Below are 21,608 nucleotides of genomic sequence, written 5' to 3' on the forward strand. Positions count from 1 at the left end.
TTTTTAATGTTGCCAGCGCAGTGGTGTTCGTTCGGAAACGCCACATGAACACATCCAAACAAAAATTATAAACAAAGTTGCGTCAAAAAATTGGTAAACAATAAAAGCTCCATAAGAATCTAAGTTTAAAAGTAGCTGAATACTCAATTAACAAATAGTAGGTATGTAACATAAGTAGTTAATTATTTAGGGTCGCACCGTTATTCAACAATTTTGGAGGATGGGTGTATGATGATCATTATGGGGTTGAAATACGTAGCTACCTACATAAGTCCCGATGCCTACAATAAGCGCACAAACCCGGAACAACTGCACTTATCTAACACGGTTAAAACATGAGGCAATTGCTCAGCAAAAAATAACGCCGATCATACTGTCATCAATCAATCAATTTAGGATTAGGCAAACACTTTAAATCTCGGGTTTTGTTAGGCATTGTCGTCATAACCCTTCATTACAGAGCCTTATATCTGTGAAGTATCAAGATTGAATTCAAGTGGGCGGTTCTCTATTGATGTCTACCTCGTGTATTGGGCATCGCTAGAGTTTTGATACCTAACAGTCTCTTCCGTGTAGGATCATCAAAAATTGCAGTGTAATGTTTGGACAGCACAATCTAAGCGAAATGTACACTCAAGCCCAAGGTGACAAATCTGCTATTTTTTGCTGTTTTATTTTCGTCTGAAAATTAACCCACGCAGGGTTAGACATTACCATAGACTAATATACTAATTAGTGTATGTATTAGTCTATGACATTACATACTTTAGTTAAGGGTAGCAAAAAATCGACTAACCTAGCTATTACCAATACTACACCCTTGTTTTTTTTTGTTACATAAATAAGACAGACTACCTCTTGGTCTCAATAATAACTAATGTTAGTTTTATAATAAGGAGTAAATTAACTTTATCCTTTAATAAACTGTCATATCAAATCTGATCTGCACAGCCTATAGAGCGCTGACAAAAACTATTCTACACTCAAGACCAGATTTTGTCACCAATTGTTATCAAAATTGGCTCAGCCATTTGATATCGAACAAACAAACATATCCATTCGCATTAAAAATAATAATTAATAACGATTAACGTTCCGCCGTTACCTACTTATCAAAATACCTACTTAATCCATAACGACATTATCACATTCTGGCACGTTCTGGTAAATCACTACGCCGAATTATTATCTTATCCGATAGACTGCTGTTTCTAACGGCAATTAACTGGCGATTGCTTATCGCTCGCCTAGACCCAGACATTGAAATAGTTCAAATGTTATATTTGTTTTGAATTGACCATCATTTTTAATGATAACGAAGACATGCAATGTACCTACTTACTGTAATATCGCAGATCATGTGAATTTGAGATCTAAGCTGTCTTATCAAGACTGTAATCCAACTTTTATAGGCCAATGTTTTAATTACAAAGATAGTACTTTGCAGACCGTAATGAAACTATCTCGTGATTATTACGCCACGAGCCAAGGGTCATGTAGGAAATAAAACAACGTTAACATAATTACGCCAGTTATATTCCGTTCATTTATAACACTTTGTACCTAGCCTTGTTAATCATATGATGAGCTGACGTCTGTAGTTTGAGGAGCTCTTCCTTGATGAGGCGAGTTATTTCCGACTTCGCTTTGGCTACGGCGAGTTCTTGAGAACTTTCTATAGCTAGGTATAGCTTGCGTTCGCCCTCAGGAGGCGTCTTGCCAGGCGGGACGTACGTACCACGAACAGTGATGCCAGCTTCAGAATACTCGCTGATCAAAGCTAACGCCTCCTGTAATGAAAGAAAAGTATTTCATGAGTTAATAAAACTATAACCAAGTTCGTGCGATTTTAGATAAAACAAAAAATGATGAAATAGTTTATCTGGTGTGAAAAAAACGAGTCTACTAAGAATTCGTTAATAAATTACGCAGTTGTAATAGAAAGGTCAAATTTAGACGTGGCTCTCGGAGCGCGTTAGAAAGAACGTTTAGGTACCTTTAAATTGCGAAATGGCACATATTAAAGTATAGAATTAAAGTGATTACCTTAAGAAGAAATACTAACTAATGACAAAAAGAACATTTATAGTAGGCCCTTTGTCTTCTGAGCAGTTTAACACACATAAATATGAAAGCACCAATAATGGCTAATTTGAGCAACATATTGACAACTAATCACAGCGGAAAGAGAAAATGCACTGAAGAAAATACATACTGCATCTACCTACAAGTACTAGGTTATCGTCTTAAGGTCAGACCGACCCCTAAGTAAATAAACAAAGTATTTAATACGAGGTTATTTACTCGCAATAAAAATCGATCCAAGGAGGTTATAGGTCATATTGCTTTATCTGAAAAAAAAAACCTAGTATTTGTTCGAATAATAAATAAATTAATCAGTTGTTTTAATTTAAACGTGTAGTAGACCGTGAGATGACGCAATCTGAGACGCGTGATTGGTCACTGATCCGAACATAATTGAACCACCCTGTTGTTGAATGCAAAAGATTATGAATTAATTAAAAGTAAATCTTATTAACTATGTAAACACATGTTTTCGATTTTTATCGGCTTATGGACAAAAAAATATTTTTTTGCTTATAAAAAAAATGCCTTGATTTACATAAACAGCGCATTCCAGTAAATAAACGGGGTGAAGAAAATTGGTGTCATTACGCATCGCGTTTGTACCAGAATGACGTAAGCAACTAATTAAAATTCTAACAGTTAATTATCACAATATAATTAGGTGTAATAGTTCCATGTTCTGACGTTATCTTAAGAAATTGACATCAAATGTTACATCATTATTTAAACAGAGGTGTCTCAATAAACTATGACATTGCATTTGGATAATTTATATTATTTATCGTTAAGCAATATTTAGAGAGGCTATAGTACTTGGCTATATTTCGGAACAATGTATGACGACGTTTTTGTTATTGTTTCATAACTATTTCTACTATGATGAAAATTAAAGGCCTCACGGTAGAATGTATTGGATTCTACTTTTACTTAAGAGCATATTTTTGTACGGACGCCAGCAGGTCAACCCGCCCGATCTGTCAAATTGAACATTAACCTTCTTCTATTGTGATAAGGTTGAAAATCTATTGAAGAAAGTCTGTGCCTACATTCACAGCAAACAAAATAGTCGTACCTTGCTGGTGACTCGCCAACGCGCCTGCTGCGGGAAGTCGTTGATCTCGAGCTCGGTCTCGTACTTGCGGAACACCTCCTCGGCCGGCTCCGACGCGCTCTCGTCGCGCGGCTGGTAGTTGAGGCGCGTGTTCAGCTTGGCTGCTAGCTGTTCTGCTACCGTTTTAGCCTGGTGAACAAGAATTACATGTTGAGACAATGATTATACACAAAAAAATGAATTTAATTTTGAAGGCGTTGTGAGATTTCTGATGATTAGAAATGTTTTTGTTTAGCATTTGACTTTAAAATTACATTGGGTAAACAGACACAGGGTTAAATGAACAGACTACAGTGGTTTCTATGGTACATGAGGTTATTAATTCCGTGCAAGAATGAAATCAGCGACAATCTATCCATCAGAAATGCTTATTTCAACCCTAAAATGAATGAAATTTTCTTTGAAATTACCTTTACCTTTAGGCTTGTGTTTAAACACCACCCAAAAAAGTACCTATTTTACTACCAAAAAAATTCTAAACGGTTACCAAAATGGATAAATGGTCACCAAATAACCTTTTGGACCATATTCGCAAAATCAACAATTTTATATATAGGTTTCTCACTGCGACTCGCTCTATGTTCTCTGTCGCTCTATGTTAAGTTTGCCATCAACCATGCCATACAAATTAAAACATTTCTCTGACATCTCAATCACACATAATAACTCACCGTAATAAGCGTATGCGCAGAAGGTGCTCCCTTCAGTATAGCTTCGGCGGCCTGCTGCGTGGCGCCCTTGTGCTCGGCGCCCAGACCCTTGGCGATGTTGATGCGGGAAGCCAGGCGTCGGGCCAGCTCCAACTTGCCGTCCGCGCCAGCACCGGCCGCGCCCGCGCCTGCTGGCATGCCGGCCGCTACACCCGGCTGGAAGAGTGAACATAGCAGGATATTTAGTACTAATGTTACTTTCAAAACGTTTTTTAGAAGTGTCGGCTCAAAATATATGCTATGGTATGTAGATGATGGGGCTGCGGGATTGTTCGAAAGAGTTACCGCGGCCCTGATACATTAAAAGCCTATGACGGTTTTTAGACAGTACGAGTCTGACAGTCCCTCACCGCGGGGGTCATTTAATGATTTTTGACGTCGTTAAAAAAAATGGTATGTAGATGATGTCATTGTAAAAATCGAAAAGGAAATTTTCTTCGGTTGAATGGGGTATTATGTCGTATAGTTTCAAATCTTTTGTTGTAAGTACATATATGTATGAAGAATACACTGGTTTGAATTGAAAGATCTAGAAGAGTTTAAAGAAATTAATTGACGTAGAGGTGAATATTATCGTAAGGAATTGAATTGCATTATGATTATATTTTTTAGTCTCACAAATTATGGATGATCCACATTATTATCAGGTATGTATTTGTTTACCTGTAATAAACATCGGATTATCTAATTAATCCTCAAAATGATTGACACATGTCAAGCCGATAAAAAGCTAATGACCTAAATAAAATTAAACAAATGACGTCAATATTTGAGGGTATAAACTTTTTACATTCAAAATACATACCTAATTAATCAATAGTGCTTTGTGAAAACATTCTGTGACTTTACTCGATATTACAAACAGTGTATAGGAGTTATCTCACCTTGATCTCTTTAACAATCTTCTTGGCGGCAAGCATGACCTCAATCTGTTGGTCTAGGTCACCCTCAACGTCTTCATCGTCAGAGTCTTGAAGACCGAGAGCCGCCTTCTGGTATTTCTTCTTCTCAGTCGCCGCTTGGGCTTCCGATTCGTCAAACTTGAAACCTGGAGATAGTAATGTGATCATTAGAAAATTCAATTTAAATACTTAAATGGGAGTGTGATTGAGTTGGTGCGATCAACTTCTACTTATTGAGCATTTTTAGACCGCTTTCACACTAGCCTATTTTCGGTTCAGTTTTTCCGTGTTTCGTTAACGTTAGTTGTCAAGTCAATCTGAAACCGGCAAGGATCAATGGCGACCGAAATCGAGCACAGGGTCTAAGCTACCAGTGGCTGGGGTTCCGTATCTACGGATATTATGAGGAGGTTTCTATCACAATATGCGCCGGTTCAGGGAGTACCGTCTTCTGAATAAGTACCTTGACCTTGTCGCCTAACGCCAGCCTTTCGAGGTGTTGTTTGAGGCTTTAGGCCATTAGACCGTTTATTGTTACGACAATCATGACTGTGAGAGCCGAATTGACATTTCACACAGCGACACACACAATAAAGTATCGGGATACTTTATTTGTTTCTATTTTACAAAGCTGTTTCAAAAAAAGAACACCCAAACTGACCTTTCCCGCTAAACCCTCCTCCCGTATGCACCTTCTTGCCGTCCTTCTCCTGCGCGTCCTTGTACCGGTCCCACAGTGCCCGCAGCTCCGGCGGCGGCGCGGCGCCCGCGAGCTCGAAGGCGCGCACCACGTCGCCCGCGTAGCGCCCCTGTTCCGGCGTCAGGAACGTCCACGCGTAACCCTTGTTGCCCGCTCGCCCTGTGCGACCGCATCTTTGGAGGGAAAATGGATTTAGTATGTCAAATGGATATAGTAAAGCTACTGTATAAGGAAGTACATAGAGAAGTATATAAATAAATAAGGTAAGTACATGAAGAGTAAGTATATAAGGAAGTACATAAGGACTTTAAAAAGGAAAGTAGATAAGGAAGTACATAAATAAGATATACTGTCTAACAACCGAGGGGAATCTGGTTACATAAGTAAATATGCTGAATAAGTCATATACACAGTTTTTCCATGTAAAACATTCGTGAATTTATCTGTACACGGTTAGACGAAATCAAAATATAATCGGTGCCTTTTGTTATCAAAGTCACATACGCATAAATCCGTATAAACTGTTTTGCACAATTCCTCCCATCCCAAAAATCCTATCAATCATAGAAAAACTCACCTATGAACATAATCCTCATAATGATTGGGGCAATCGTAGTTAACGACCAACACCAGTTGCTTGACATCCAGTCCTCTCGCAGCCACACTGGTAGCCACCAGCAGTTTCACCTTGCCCGACTTGAAGTCCACGATAGTCGAGTCCCTGTCGAATTGATCAATCCCTGTAACAGGCCACCATTAATATATTCGTCACTCGACAACTAGGTATTCGTGCCGGAAATTATAAATGTACTGCTTTATGCAGAAAAATATAGTCTACAAAATTTTTTACGTATTGTATTTTTATCTAGAATTTTATGTTTTAGTCAAGAATGATTTGACGCTTTTGGATTATTTCTCATGAAAAAAAATTGTTTTCCCTTCGATTTCAATTGAACAAATTCTGAATCTCATTCAGTAGATTTTTTTTGTGCTTTTACAAAATAATAATTAATAGTTTAACAAGAAATGGGCAGTACGCTTATAATAGACGACATAGTACATTCATAATTCAATAATGGAGGCCTCCCCACATCCGCTTTGGTCGCTGAAATGAAAATAGACCGTTAGTAGATTTTTTTCAAATAAAGTATTTATTCTATCATAGTTGACTTTGGAAAGATATTTAAACATGTGTCTAGTAGCCAAAAGATGTTTATAAATAAATTTCAATTTGGAGAAATCAGGACATAATTTGAATATATTGTAGTGTTCCTTTTCTCATGATGATAAATTAAATTAATACAATCACGTAGACAGAGGCAACCTGCAAAAGAAAATTTAAAAGCCTGTAGAGTTCTTAGATCGAGTATTTGTTTATTTCTAACGTCTTAATAATTTGAATATTATTTTTTGAAAACCAAGATGTTATATTTTTTTCAATTGAAACTGTTATGTATAGAATTTATGTTGCTTTACTTTATCGGCTCGGAGAAATAGTAGAATTCGCGCTAAGTAACTTGGCAACACTTTTACAGCACCGTCACGCCATTTGACTGGTCAAACTATGCAACGCCTAACCTTTTAATAAAATATTTCATTTCTTTTCTGCCAGTTAAGAATCATTATTATTGTTTTAAACCTATCAATGTGTAAAAGGCCGTACACCACCCCCCTACTGCATTTCACTTTTTATTCGATATCTCACCTCCATGCAAGCTCATGCACGAATACGACGCCTTCATGAGGTCTTTAAGGAGGCTGTCAGCATTCTCTTGCTTGTCCACGAAGACTATGATGCTGCCCAGCTGGCTGTATAGACCAAGGAGTTCTAGCAGCTTGAAGAACTTGGCGTCTTCTTCGAGAATAGCCACGTGTTGTTCCACGTCTTTGCAGACCACGCTGCGGCCACCGACCTTGGAAATATAATAATATCAAATTAGGTGAAAATATATCTACCAGGGATATGTTTGTGGGAGTCTTAAAGCACTGTGTACATAAAGTGTTTGCCAAGAGTTAAACCCTGACTCTTTGACATGTATGTTTTATCAAGTTGTTGGTTGCTTAACTATAGCGTCATTTATACCTGAACTTCAATAGGTTTCTGCAATATCCTCCTGGCGAGTGCTTCCATTTGTCGCGGGAAAGTAGCACTGAACATCACAGTCTGTCTGTCTGGACGCACGTTGTCTATTATCTTCATAACCTGAGAAATAAAGCATGAAAACATTATTAGTATTGCAATACTTGGAGGTCCAGAGCAGGTCCACTAACCAAATATATGAAGGATATCAAAGTCAATGCATGATAATAAAAGCATGTCGTGTTAGTAACCTTATCTATCAAGAATGGCCAACACGATTTGGCTGCAAATTTGTGGAGATACAACTTAGTATCAGGACACGGACATAGGGTACAGAAGCTAGTGTACAAGTAAAATAACAAGTCTACATTCATACAACTAATGGCCAAATTCAGTCATTCAATGAGCTGTTGTGAGTACCTCTGTGTATGTAATGTATAGCGCATATTGCCGAGGTACGAAAGACCCTGTATAAGGAAGTCCATAAGGGGAGTACATAAAGAATTTCATAGATAAGAGAAGATAAGGGACTAAAATATGGAAATACGTAAGGAAGTATATTAGTACGAAATGTTGCGCTTAAAAAGACTTTTCAAATGATATACGACTCATTAATAGAGGGAACCAATATCCAAACCCCTTACTCCTTTTCCTTCTTCTTTATTCTTACCTGTGGCTCAAAGCCCATATCGAACATTCTGTCAGCCTCGTCCAACACTATGTAGGTAACTCTTCTTAAGTTGGTAACACGGCCCGAGTTGGCCGCCAACATGTCTATCATACGACCCGGCGTGCAGACTATCATTTCGGCACCACGTTTCAATTCTGCAATCTATGACCAAATAGAACAATATTGATAAATAAAAGCAATTTAATATAATATAAATTTGCACATTTATCCCATTCTTACAGAAAACTGCATACATATACATACATATCCAAAATCTATCTAAAATTTATGCATATTTTCGCGATTTTATTACAGACATTACTCTGTAGAAAAGTGTCACAATAAACGCTATGAACAAAATTTCCCTAATAACGCTTATCAATTTTTTGGTGTAAAAATATTTTGAGTGTATAAACTGTATTGTATGATTTACTGCATTATGTTTGCATTATAAAGTGTATTTGTATTGTATGGCATTATGTATTTTAGCATGTATCGTTTAATATGTGTCACATACCTGTTCAGAAATCCCAGTGCCACCGTAAACACAGACGACCCTCAATCCCAGAGATTTGGCGAACTTCTTGATATCTTTGCCGATCTGCATACAAAGTTCCCTAGTGGGTGTCATAATGAGTGCTATGGGGCCGTCCGTGTCTTCTAAGGGCGGTTGATCCAGAACGTGACGGAACATAGGCAGAATAAACGCTAGGGTCTTGCCTGAACCCGTTTTTGCTATGCCGATTAGGTCCCTGAAAGATATCAGTAATTTAAACATAATGATCAGATGTACAAATGAAGTGGATCAGGATATTATAATAGCGTGAGTTGGAAAAATATTAATTTTGTATCTATTAACCAATACATTTCATGCAAATATTATTTTTTATGTCTGTTTTATTGGTAGAATTTACTGGTTTGATTCAAAATTCTTTTGGTGTTAGATAGCTTGTTTTAGTGATAGAGAAAGGCTATAGGCTACTATTGCTATAGCGGACAAAACTGCAGAAAGATAAAGCACCCGGGAGGATGTACCACCCGTTTTTGGCCTTTTTATTTTTCTTTTTGATAATTTTATTTCTTTGTTTTTTGAAAATCAATTTACATAATCAAAGGCATCTAGCTATATAGCTACTCTCAATTAATTTGGTTTTTTAATGAGTAAATCAGTAAAGTTTACATGTACGCACCTTCCTGACATAATGGCAGGGATAGCCTGAGCTTGTATAGGGGTTGGCTTTTCGAAGTTGAGTTTCCTCAGTATATCCATCTCCTTCTTACTAATACCGCAGTGGGCCCAGGACTTTATGGGCTTAGGACAACCTTTTCCTTTCACTCTGATCCCTTCTAGCTCTGTCCTGTAGGCTTCTACTTCTTCAGGCGTCATTCTCGCTAATTCACTAACCTGAGAAGAAAAGTGCAAACATAAAACATTTTTGTGGAGACCTATTTTTATTAGCACAAAATAAAACAGGGTGATCAAACTGAGCAAAAAGTGTGTGTTAGATTCAACCACTATGGCTGATTACGAATTTATCAATGGTATTCATGTTCCCTATGACCCCAGACAGAATTGAGAACCTTCTATTCGGGAGGTCGGTTAAATCTTTTTTTACCGATTCCAGAGGCTTATTGACCTCCAATATAAAAGACAACCTGTATACTTCCAATTTAATATCGGGCATATGAGGCTGCACGTTTTCTAACATATTCAACAAGATACAAAATAATACATACCTCAGTATAAAAAGCCTTCCTATAAGGCATATAGTCCAGGCTAGCGTGGTCCACTTTGGCTAAATCCTTTCTTTGCTTCGAAGCGAGGTTCGCAGCAGCATCCTTAATGTCTTCCGTCTCTTCTTCTGAGGAATATTCTAGACCATCCTGATTCTGTTCTATTAGTTCACCTGGTAATAAAGACAAGAAATAGGTTTTATATAGGAAACTAGCTTTTGCCCGCAACTTCGTTCGCGTGGAATAGTGACTACCAGCAGATTTTTGATTTGACCAATAGATGGCGCTATATGTCCGTAATAAATTTTATTTTTTATTTTTATTTTTTGTAATAAAAACTATCCTATGTCCTTTCTCAAGTTTCAAACTATGTCTGTACCAAATTTCACACAAATCGGTTCAATAGTTTAGGCGTGAAGAAAAGACAGACAGACAGACAGACAGACAGACAGACAGAGTTACTTTCGCATTTATAATATTAGTTTGGATAGGAAGATTAACAATTTAGAGTTGAGAGCACAATTGGGTAATGTTTAAAATGGGTTACATCTTTCTAGATAACACATAATTGTATAGGTCCATAGGAAAATCTATTCAGTAGGAAAATAATGTAAATGTATATGTAGATAATGTAGGTGCGGGAGGTATATAAAAGGCGTGTTAAAAATGAGTCACGTGCGCGTAGTTACAGTCGGAATTTAGTTGTTGACTACCATTGAGTATTGTGAACCATACCTTTGTTCTTCTGTTCAGTGACTTTCTTCTTAGCTGTGCCAGTGAGCACTACAACAGTGCCACCGGTTGTTGTGGGCACGTTGATAATACCTCTAGCTTGGTCCATCTGGTTCACTTTACGTACTTCCTGCAAACAAACATTTTTTTATTGAGCCTTTAATTGATATTACAGCAATGAGATTAGATTTATGGCATGATTATAACTATGCAACATTGCTCCTATGTTTAGCCGTGTGATGATGTAGGATCATCAATGACTATCTATGACCAATTTTTATAAACAAATCGATTTCTTATGGGTAGTAGGTTTATTATATACACTGAATAATGAAAATCTATTATTATGATTATTTCTAAACATCTATTATTAAGAAAAGTGAGATCTCCTTTGAATATAACTAACCTGTTGTACTTCTTGCATGTAAGCGTCAAGAGGATCAATTTCATCTTCTTCTTGTTCCACCTTCTTCTCTTCCACTACGGGCTTCTCTTTGGGTTCACTATTAGCACTACTACCACCGCCACCCTCTTCACCTAAAACATAATACATTTTTATGAAATACAAGAAGATCCATATTTATTGGCATTACATATTCTATTGTATACAAGGGATTTTTTATTTAACAAAACTCAATTGATTGTTTGACTCAGTGGCGTGCACTTGGAGAGGCCTATGTCCAGCAGTGGACTGCGATAGGCTGATGATGATGATGATGATGATGATGATGATAATTGATTATTTTAAGTTGCTTGGTTCTAAGAAGTGAGTTTGACAGAGAAAAGCAGACACAAAATAAGGTTTTTTAAATGCTGGTATGCTTATTAAATATATATATATATTATGCTTATAGCTGGTATGTTTATTTCTGTTTTGCCAAAATATCAGATAAGTAGATCCTCAAAATAATACATGACTCATTTTAAGCTATACACATACCTATTATTCAATAGATCATAATATAAAAAACAAATGCTACCTTCATCACCAGAGTCATCTTCAAGCGACCACTTCTTGCTGGCTGGCACTTGAATATTGTTAACAATACTGCCTTTCTGCACTTCCTTCTTAGCAGACTCCAGCTCTTTGCGTTTTCGTTCGGCGCGCCAGCGCTCGATGCGATCGCGTCGCTTCTGCATTTCTGCTTCCAAACGACTTTGTTCTTCTTCCTAGAAGGTGTAAAAATGTGTTAGTAGTAGATGGGACTTTGAAAAAATATCTTATGTAAAGAATGTTTGAACCTACTGTTATTGAATAATTTGTTCAAGCAAACTCTTCATCTTTATCACAAAAGCTTAGATGAGATAAATCACACGAAATTGTAAATTTAAGAATTTTTGCAGTCCAAGGAGGATCAATTTAAATTACAGCTCTACATTTAAATACCTAAAGAGATTTCATGCCTATTGTATCTTGATTTATAACTTAGTGGGAAGCCTTAAAAACAGTCAAGGATTATGACAAACTCCCACCTAGCCAATTGTAAAACTATTTCAAACAAGATTTTTGATAACCAATTTTATTTATTGCAATTCAGTATTTACAACAGCATTTTTTAGAAGGCTTTACTTTGAAGCAATGTGTGTGGGAATGTGTAGCTGTCATTTAAACATCCTTGGCATTTGAAGGGTGGTCAGAAGCCATGGCGTATTGGTTTGCGCAGGTTACTGGGTTGAGGAGATCACACTGGCATGCTCCATATTGAACATTGGTATTCAGGGGACACCAACTTAATTGTATTAAGGCTAGGCAGATGACAACTATATGTATGTGTGGTATGTCGACAAATAAATAAATAAAATAAATAAAAATAAATAACAGCTGAGTGAGTACTATGGAAGAGTAGAACATTGCAGCAATAAATACAACTACAAACCTTATCAACAGTTCCTGGATCATATTCTGACTCAGACTTGATAGTCTTCTCTTTAGACTTAGATCTTTCTTTCTCCTTATCTGGACTTTTCTTTCTGGATGACTTACCAGAGCCATTCCTCTTGTCATCTCTCTTATCACTGGAAATAGTAAGAGTTATGGTTTAATGTTTAATTATTAAGAGTATGGGTCAGAGTTTTGTAGGATCTAGTGGTAAGTTTTGGTTGTTAAAGTAACATGTTTAAGTAAAGAGCCAAAGGTTTTCACTGTGTTTATACATAGACAAAACAGCCTAATAAGTTGTATAATAAAGAATTTTCTTTTCACACTGAATGTTTCACCATTCAGTCTATTTAGATATATTTCACCATTCAGTGTGTGCAATAAATAAGCAATGATACTCTTTTGTTTATTTACCTCTTCCTATCCCTATCCCTGTCTCGATCCCTATCTCTCTCACGTTCCCTATCTCGATCTCGTTCCCTGCTTCGATCTCTGCTGCGTTCTCTCTTTGATTCCCTCTCCCTGCTGCGACTACGCTTCCTCTTCGTCGACTTAGAGGCCCTGTCTCTAGACCTGGACCTGGATCTCCTTCTTTTACGATCAGGTGTCGCAGATCGACTGTGTGACCGCCTACGATCGCGGTCTCTATCGCGATCACGCCTGTAAACAGTTGCATCAAATTAGCACACAACACAACCATTAACATTTTGATACAACAATTTACGAAACACTACACTCACCCGCTCCGAACCATTTTTATTTCACTAATATCATTAAACACTACTAATTAAGCTCACTTCGTATTGTCATAAACGCAAAATAAATCTATTTTTTCGCATAAAATCCGTGGCACGCGTTAACGCTTGACGCGAAATTTTGACAACTAAAGAGATGCCCATATCATGAAATGGAGTCATATTTTTTGAGTTTTTAATATTCAGGAAAAAAAGACGGACGAAATTAATGATCCTACGCATTTACTTATTATGTTATGAAATCTTTAACGATAAAAATAGGTAAAATATTTAAAATAGATACCATACTGAAAGAAAATATTAAAATGAAAACCGGTTGAGGCCAACTCTATTTAGGAGAATACCTAAGCTCGATGGAGAATACGGGCATCACCGTGAGCCACAGATAAATAAAACTGTCATTCTAAACAAACTGTCAAACAAAATAACCTAGCTTTTGATGAAATACCGCTTCAAAAGATTGATTGTTTATACGTTTAGAAGAATTTATCCGTGAATTCAATCAATAATCAAATCCAAGTAGTCTACTATTTCTCTCGCCTAATCGTAAACTTAACGTAGTCATGGCTGATGATGGTGAAAATGTAAGTAAATTCGCTCATCGTACTGTGTAACCAAAATATGCGATGGTCCTATGATTGTATGAAAAACAGACAATGTTATTACTGGAGTCGCTGTGGTCTAAGAACACTTCTTAAATATTTGTTCATGTATTTCTTATTTCGGTAACACATGATAAAGATATACCTACATAGAGTCCACATTTTTATTCTTCTATACAATGTTTTCAGATCTCTGTGATGACCGTGAAGGAGCCTCTGGATCTTATACGACTCAGTTTAGATGAAAGGATATACGTAAAAATGCGCAATGAGCGCGAACTGAGGGGAAAGTTACATGTAAGTTGTAGCATATTTTATAACCCGCTTTATGCATCCCCTTATTACCGGATTTGCTATAACACCGTTTTAATTTATTCACAAATTCATATTTGATTGGTCATCAAGTTTTCCCTTCTCCCTGTATATGGAGTGCCAAGAACTAAATCAAGGTAAGGAGTCTCAACTTATCAATCAACATAGCCTGATTACTGATATTCTCCTTGTAAACCCAAAAGAATATTGACATAGCCATAAATGACTTTTTATTTATTTCTAGGCCTATGACCAACATTTGAATATGGTACTTGGTGATGCTGAAGAAACTATAACCACAGTAGAAATTGATGAAGAAACATATGAAGAAGTCTACAGAACAACTAAAAGGAACATTCCCATGTTATTTGTAAGGGGTGATGGTGTCATACTTGTGTCTCCTCCAGTGAGAGTTGGTGTCTAATATATAAGAATAAATATAAGTTTAAATAAAAGCTACATTTACATACATCAATTTATTTCTTTCCTAAAAGTCTAATTACAGCTTCGTTCTTGAAAGACTTATTCTTAGGAACCAATAATTCCTCCTCATCCATAGGTTCAATGATCTTGCCAGCCTTTGTAATTACACTTGGACGAATCAACTTCTTGTGAGCCTTCTCAGGAATAAAAGTATTACCAAGAGGTGCTCTAATAGATGCTTCATAATCTTTTACACTCTCAAATGGGAATGGCACATCTTTAACTTTGTGTACTGCCAGTTTTGGATCCTTATATTCTTTTATTATTATATCACCCTTATTTTCATCACGACGCGGCATTTTGGGCGGGGCTTTTAGGATAAACCTGTTTCTTTTACGTTTTTGAGGCTTCACACCCTTGCCACCCCATGCACCCCATCCTGGTAAAGTTAAATTAATGTCCTCAGGTTTGTCTTTATTGATCTCATCTTCTTTCTCTTGCCTGAAACTTGCAACCACATCATCTTCTTCAAAAACTTCTTCTATGTTTACTCTTGGTACCACCTGATCATCATCCAATTGGTCATACTCATTTTCACCTTGTGAAATGGCACTATTTAAATATTTTGGCTTCACTTCAATAAATCTGTTTGGATCAATATTAGAGTCTGCTGATTCTTTTACAGGTGCTTGGGCACCATTAAGTATTTTAGATATAGGTTGCTCTTCATCGTTAGTCTGTCCTTCAGCTGTTTTTGAAGAAGTTTCTATCAACTCCTCATCAATCACAGCTTTGACTTTCTTGCTTTTGAGCTTAAGGTATTCTAAATTATCTGTCTCATTTTCATCTGAACGTTGTTTACTCCCTTTCTTACTAACTCTTGAAGCATTTTCCAATCTTTCAATTTTACTTCTCATTTCTTTCAATTTCTTTTCTACTTTCTGTGCTACACTGGTTTCATGATTGTCAAAAGCTGATAATATATCTTCTGAAGGTTGACTTTCAGTTTCTTGAACAGTTTCTACTTCCCAATTAGAAGTTGCAACTGGTTTAGTAGATTTTGATTTGGGTTGTGCTCTTTTTTGCTTTTTAGGTAATGTTTTACCTGTGTTTGAGTTTATTTCCTTGCTTGTTTGTTTTGGTTCTGCCTTTATCTTTGTTTTGTTTACTGCACTTACCACCTCAGGTTGTACTGCTGTTTGGACTTCTTCAGCATCATCACTACTTTCTTCATCTTGATTTCCTTGCGATAAGTTACTGATTCTTGCTTTTAATAAACTAAGTTCATTACTACTATCATTATAATCCATATTATCGTCATTAGAATCAGAATCACTATCATCTTTTTGTTTATTCATTTTATTTTGTACAAATTTCTTGTAGCCAAAGTCAAATTCTGCATTAACATTAGATTTGTCAGATCTCTGCATCATCCAAGGGTTCATAGGATCTTGTGCTAGAGAGATGTTGGGTGTTGCTTCATCATCAGCCTCATCATCTGTGCTCTGAATGTCTTGAACTTTCTTGGTGATTCCTCTGCCAATGGCCAGTTGGTCAGCCAATTGTTGTCTTACCTGAAACATGGTGCATTTTAATAAAGCATAGAATAACACTTGATTATAATTTTAAACAATGCTTAATATATTTTTATACTTGAAGTAGGATAGCTTACCTCTTTATCATACTTGGCTCTAATTAATTTGTTCTTGGCCCATTTACCAGTGCTCTTATGCCTTAATGTATGTCTCTCCAAAGCTCTAGCCTTTTCTATAGCTTCTAGCTTCTTGAGAGCTTCCTCTGGGTCTTTCTTTTGTAATTCTTCAAATTCTTTTAGCTCTTGCTTCAATTTTTCTTTCTTGAGGACCCTGAAATTCAATAATTTTTTATTAACTAAGGTTTTTGAAAAAAATATTGAATTATGAAGTTGTTGAAGATTCAAGGATTATTTAAATTATCTTTTATTAATACATACAATTTATTGACATTATTAAATGCTTTGAAATAACACTTACCGATGATACTTCTTACTCTTAATCTTGCTTTGTCTTTTAGCTTTTGCAGCTTTATAGGACTGTTGTGCCCTCATTTTTGCTAAGTGTTGTCTGTGTTCAACCATTTCTTCATAACTCATTGGGAAAACTGGTTCTTCTTCCTCTTCCTCTTCAACCATTGGTGTAGGGTCTACTTCTTCTAACTCTTTCTCTAAATCAGACTTCAACTTAAACTTCGTCAAGAAATCTCCAGTAGGTTCAAGCTTAGTAGTTACATGTTTAATAGGAAAAGTCACAAAATCAACAGTCCTACTCCGTGCGACTACTGGATCCCATCTTCCAACCTTCTTTTTAGTTTCTTCGTAACCTGTTGCTCTCTTAATCCGCTCAGCCTGCGGCTTTTCTAATGGTTTACTCAAAACCTTTGATTCGCTTTGAGTTTTCTTAAGTTTCTTACTTATCTGTACATGGTGCGCGGTGTCTTCTAATATCTTTGCTACATTATTAAGGTTTAACTTGTTCGTCCTCTTTATAAGGTTGAATTCTGAGCTTTGGTTGGTTGGTTCATTTCTTGTGGGCTCTGTAATGTGTTGCGTTTTATCCAACTTCGATATAGCACTCACTAAGCGATCGTGTTCTGAAGCAACGTAATCAACATCTTCGATGTCCTCCATTGCTTAGATAGACGCAATATGAACGTTTTATTTAATTAAAATAAAATATTTATTAGCAGCACAGAAACTAACGTGACATAACCTACAAAACACCATCTTACAAACGTCAAAAACTGTTGTAAAATTTTGACGTTAGAGTTGAGGATGCAACTATTTCAGCACTTAATCGACTAAACCCTCTTCGAGATTTAAATTCCTCAAGAGCTTTTTCTCATGTCACGTGATTTATCTACAAAGGATCTTGATATTAAATCTTAATTAATCTTATTTCTCATTAAATAAGCTGTGCCCATGTACTGTATTATATTTTTTTCTTTTTGTCTGTATTCTGCGTGTTCATCTGTGTATATGAACTATTAAATAAATAGGTAAACAAACTGAATATCTTGGACATTTCTCTAGAATCTGTGCCTGCCTTTATTTTATTCATGAATCGTGAACTGCCAAGGTCAAGATAAAGAGTAAACTTTTTATTGGTTGTTTGTTTGTAGCCTAAAATCTCCGACATTTTGAACCGATTTGACAAAAATGCGAGTGAGACCGCGGTAAAACCGCTAGTATTTTATATTCAACGGCTGAAATTAGAAAAAGATTGTCGAGGGAAATAAAGCACATGTTTATAAAACGTTAAAATGGTTATTTATTTTCGTCAAACATAAAAGGGTAACAGTAATTTTCAGATACTGAAAAACATACAATTTGTTTTAAAAAGTTGCGTTATTAAGTTAATAACTTATAGCTTTTGCCGGAATAGAGGACAGATGCCTATTTATACAGAGATGTTCTTCTGGCTTTTGGTGGTAAATACTACTGGCACTCAATTGCAAGTATCATGCACTGTTTGTTCGTATTTTGAGGTGCTAATTTCTGGTAAAAGCCATAAACTATTAACTTCTCAAGAATATTATTGTATTCTGAATGACACGAAAATTTGCAGAATTACTTAATTCACATCAATTTAAGGCTTTTAATTTATAACGGCATGAGATTCATCCGACGAGGGTGCTGAAGGTGGAATGTTTTCATTGTTAATTTGCTGCAGCGGCATGTGCACTTTCTTGTATTGTTGCCGATTACGATATAGTTTTGCTTCGTCTGTGCACTTTATTGTTATGCTGTTTCTGTGGAAATTAAATAAAATTTTAATTTAACCCTAAAATGGAAATAATATTACCTAGAAAATTTTAACAAAAATAGAATCATATACCTTTATCATGCTGTATAAGCTATATTGATTATAAAAAAAAAACACTATCTTGGATATCATCTCAATGTAACAATGTAGGTACTTAACTCTTAACACGTACCTACTTAGTTCATCATAGTAATTAAATTCAAATAAAATAGTTACCTCACCAAATTCTTAGGAACGCCACATTTCATTGAAACAGTTTTTATAATGTCTTCAACTAGTTGAGGGTCTAAAATTTTCTTTGGAGGTCTATTCAAGAAGGCTGGAGACTGCTTCCCTGTTAGCGAGTGCGTCGCCAATACTCTGGAAGGAACAAACAATTTTGTAGGATTGTCATCTCAGAGACAATGCACTTAATCTGCTAGTTGTTTTTGCTATTTACCTTCGCGGGAAGATCGCTTGCAATAATTGTCTCGTTGCGGAAGTATATGAGTTCCAATCAATGTCATTCAGGACTCTCGAAGGGACCTTAGCGTTTCCATTGCCGATCGGTACCTGAAAAGTTACTTTGTTTGAAAAGTTAGGTACTTTATTGAAATAATCCATGAGTACGACAAAAGTACCCATAAATACTTCTATTAACAAGGAATAAAGAAAAAATTACCAAATCAGCATCTGTGGAAGTTTCAATGTTATTTGTCGTTTGTGCTGACATTCTGCGCACCCTAAAGGTATTAGGATTAACTTTCTCTTCAGATTTTAAATTCAAACTGTTTGCTGTTTGATTCACAGGGTTATCTTCTATTACTTCCTCTGCACCTACGTCATCAACAATATTAGCTGATATCAAATTGTCTTGCTGAACATACTCTGTATTGTTTTGATCCACCCAAGAGTCTCCATTTTGCTCGATGTAAGAAACCTCATCGTTATGCTCAGATTCTGACATCGATATCGAACCATTGGATATCACATTTGCTTGGGATATAAGCGACTGAAATCTTGTATAAAGATTCTTGAGAACTGTTTCCATTTCTTCGATTTTTGATGCTGGTGGATTCAGAAATACTTCCTCTGTTTGTGTGCCTTGGTCGTAACATAGTCTAACGTTGTTCTGTATGCTGTTACAAGGAAGTGGCGTGCTGCTCACAATAGACCGCCGTCTAACAGTATTTGCATTCATTGAACTGCGCACATGTTTTCCAGTACTTGCATTATTACGATTATACTGGGGTGTGCATTTTGGTGTTGACTTATTGAAGTTGCGAGTTCGGCTTCGGTTAACTTTAACAGTAGTATCCTGTAACCAAATTATTGATTTATTAAAAACAAATAAAAAAACAGTGACTTGGTTATACTTATATGTACAACAATGCAGACTTAAACTTACCTCTGAATCACTGTCACTGTCGCTATCGTCATTTTGCGCGACCACCACATGTGGTAAAGGGCTGCGGCTACCGGTTTGCTGCTGTGCGTTAAACTGAAATAACATTATAATTAGGTAATTAAACAGGCTGTCACAAATAGATACTTAACTGTTTTGCGCTGTTTGACTTGTCTATTTTTCCAGAATTAAAGTTTCTTTATACCACGAATGTCATACCTATAATTATAGGTAAAAGCATAAAATAGGCAACCCACATTTTTAAGTAAATATATTTTGTTAGTTCAAAAAAGTAGAGTTACAGAAATGAATGTCACAACTTGTATTGTTCTGCAACTGCGGTTTTCTTTGGAAAACACCACGTTAAAACCATAAAAATACCAGCAAACAGTTGACCGAGAAAAAACAAATGGTTTAACTCTGCGTTACGTCTTTGTTTTACTTTTTTTTTCAATATTGAGAAATGCTTTGTCACTTAATCACCGACAAGAAATTCCACTCTTTGTCTTTTTGGGTTTTTTTGGTCGACCTCGTTACCCAATCTAAGTATGTAAGTATGTAAGACATAATATGATTCCACCCTCGTACCGTTAAAAATTGGAACTTGCGAAGGGTCAAGTCGTCAGTAAAGAAATAAAAATACCAACTTACCGAATTATCTGATTTCATTTCTTTGATCGTCCGCATACAAAGTTGCAGGACATTCTTAACTTGCTGATCTTGACGCTCCAGGATCTCTTTTTGTTCTTTGACATAACGTTTGCTTTCTGTAATTTTAAATTAATTAGAATAAGCACACACACAGCACGCACATACACTATAGTACAGGGGCATATCAATAGGATACATTTGAACTTATGGCCGTACCATCCAAAAGGCAGAGAAGAGCAATGACATCTGAATTAAGGCTTTGTGCTCATATGCATTAGAACGAAATTAGAATGTCATGATAAAATTTACCGTTACTATTTTTATGAATGGAAATATCTATTCATGGGTGAAAACTTTGAGCTTGATTATTCACATAGCAGTTACAGAATGGGTATATAGGAATAAAATAAATTATGCTCAGTTACCTGATATCCGCAAAATCTTTGCGCGTCGAGGATTTTCATGTTTCACTCGCATGAAAATTGTATTTCCAGGATGCAGGTCCGTTTCATCGTAAGCCAAGGTATCCACGTTAACCACTCCATATGAAGGAAACACATTGCTTTCGTCCACCCATTCTACCAAGAGCCAAACCCTCGAAGCCATGGCACATAAATTCACCTTTCTTAACGATGTTCAAAATCAAACTGAGCCTTGCCAGTTGTATTGCACATTTCTCAGGTAAGAAATCACGACAATACAAAGCGTAGTTTTGCCCTAACGTTCGAAGACCCTACCCGATGTGCAAGCAAAAAAAATGCTAATAGAAATCATAGAGAACTGCATTAGACAAGCGACATAGGGAATCTTGTTCATTCTTGAGAACCGTTATTTTGAAGTTAATTTGTTACACCCTCAACATGTTTGTTTTATTCGAACTGTGTAACCCAAGAACTAAATTGACACATAAATGATGTCAGCATCTAAATATAGAAATACCTTCATATGAAATAACAAATACCTTCAAAAATATCTTTCAATGAAAAAGTTACTCTTATTTTCGAATTCCGAATGTCATTCATGAATGCTTTATACCATCAACTAGTACACAGGTGTTGTACCTATATGAAATCCT

At 36.2% G+C, this 21,608-nt stretch overlaps 4 protein-coding genes across 5 annotated transcripts; 1 reads left to right on the plus strand and 3 right to left on the minus strand.

Annotated features, from left to right (window-relative positions):
* Positions 1-1,514: 1,514 nt before the first annotated feature.
* On the minus strand, positions 1,515-13,506 carry LOC110378095 (probable ATP-dependent RNA helicase DDX46). The gene is made up of 18 exons (XM_064039079.1): positions 13,347-13,506; positions 13,021-13,266; positions 12,605-12,743; positions 11,708-11,897; positions 11,134-11,264; positions 10,731-10,857; positions 9,999-10,168; positions 9,452-9,666; positions 8,779-9,013; positions 8,262-8,423; positions 7,595-7,714; positions 7,217-7,424; positions 6,089-6,251; positions 5,473-5,684; positions 4,794-4,957; positions 3,871-4,065; positions 3,161-3,328; positions 1,515-1,790 (listed from the first exon to the last, which is right to left on the minus strand). Exons 1-18 carry the CDS (start codon positions 13,358-13,360, stop codon positions 1,548-1,550), a joined length of 3,102 nt encoding a protein of 1,033 aa, XP_063895149.1. The 5' UTR covers positions 13,361-13,506; the 3' UTR covers positions 1,515-1,547.
* A 254-nt stretch (positions 13,507-13,760) lies between these two features.
* LOC110378099 (U6 snRNA-associated Sm-like protein LSm3) lies at positions 13,761-14,746 on the plus strand. Its single transcript, XM_021337205.3, has 3 exons — positions 13,761-13,945; positions 14,153-14,260; positions 14,520-14,746. Exons 1-3 carry the CDS (start codon positions 13,925-13,927, stop codon positions 14,697-14,699), a joined length of 309 nt encoding a protein of 102 aa, XP_021192880.1. The 5' UTR covers positions 13,761-13,924; the 3' UTR covers positions 14,700-14,746.
* Positions 14,737-17,473, minus strand: LOC110378098 (U3 small nucleolar RNA-associated protein 14 homolog A). Its single transcript, XM_021337204.3, has 3 exons — positions 16,711-17,473; positions 16,371-16,563; positions 14,737-16,272 (listed from the first exon to the last, which is right to left on the minus strand). The coding sequence occupies exons 1-3, from the start codon at positions 17,361-17,363 to the stop codon at positions 14,752-14,754; spliced, it is 2,367 nt and encodes a 788-aa protein (XP_021192879.3). The 5' UTR covers positions 17,364-17,473; the 3' UTR covers positions 14,737-14,751.
* Positions 17,474-17,994: 521 nt separating this feature from the next.
* LOC110378100 (uncharacterized) lies at positions 17,995-21,418 on the minus strand. Of its 2 annotated transcripts, none has more exons than XM_021337207.3 (7): positions 20,959-21,418; positions 20,534-20,649; positions 19,886-19,978; positions 19,160-19,795; positions 18,938-19,050; positions 18,720-18,858; positions 17,995-18,484 (listed from the first exon to the last, which is right to left on the minus strand). In XM_021337207.3, the coding sequence occupies exons 1-7, from the start codon at positions 21,137-21,139 to the stop codon at positions 18,437-18,439; spliced, it is 1,326 nt and encodes a 441-aa protein (XP_021192882.3). In that variant the 5' UTR covers positions 21,140-21,418; the 3' UTR covers positions 17,995-18,436. The 2 variants fall into 2 exon arrangements, with proteins under 2 accessions (XP_021192882.3, XP_021192881.3); XM_021337206.3 differs by having other exon boundaries at positions 17,996-18,484; positions 18,715-18,858; positions 20,959-21,417.
* Positions 21,419-21,608: the final 190 nt, after the last annotated feature.

Source organism: Helicoverpa armigera, chromosome 18 (genome assembly GCF_030705265.1).
Source record: "Helicoverpa armigera isolate CAAS_96S chromosome 18, ASM3070526v1, whole genome shotgun sequence".
Lineage (NCBI taxonomy): Eukaryota > Metazoa > Arthropoda > Insecta > Lepidoptera > Noctuidae > Helicoverpa > Helicoverpa armigera.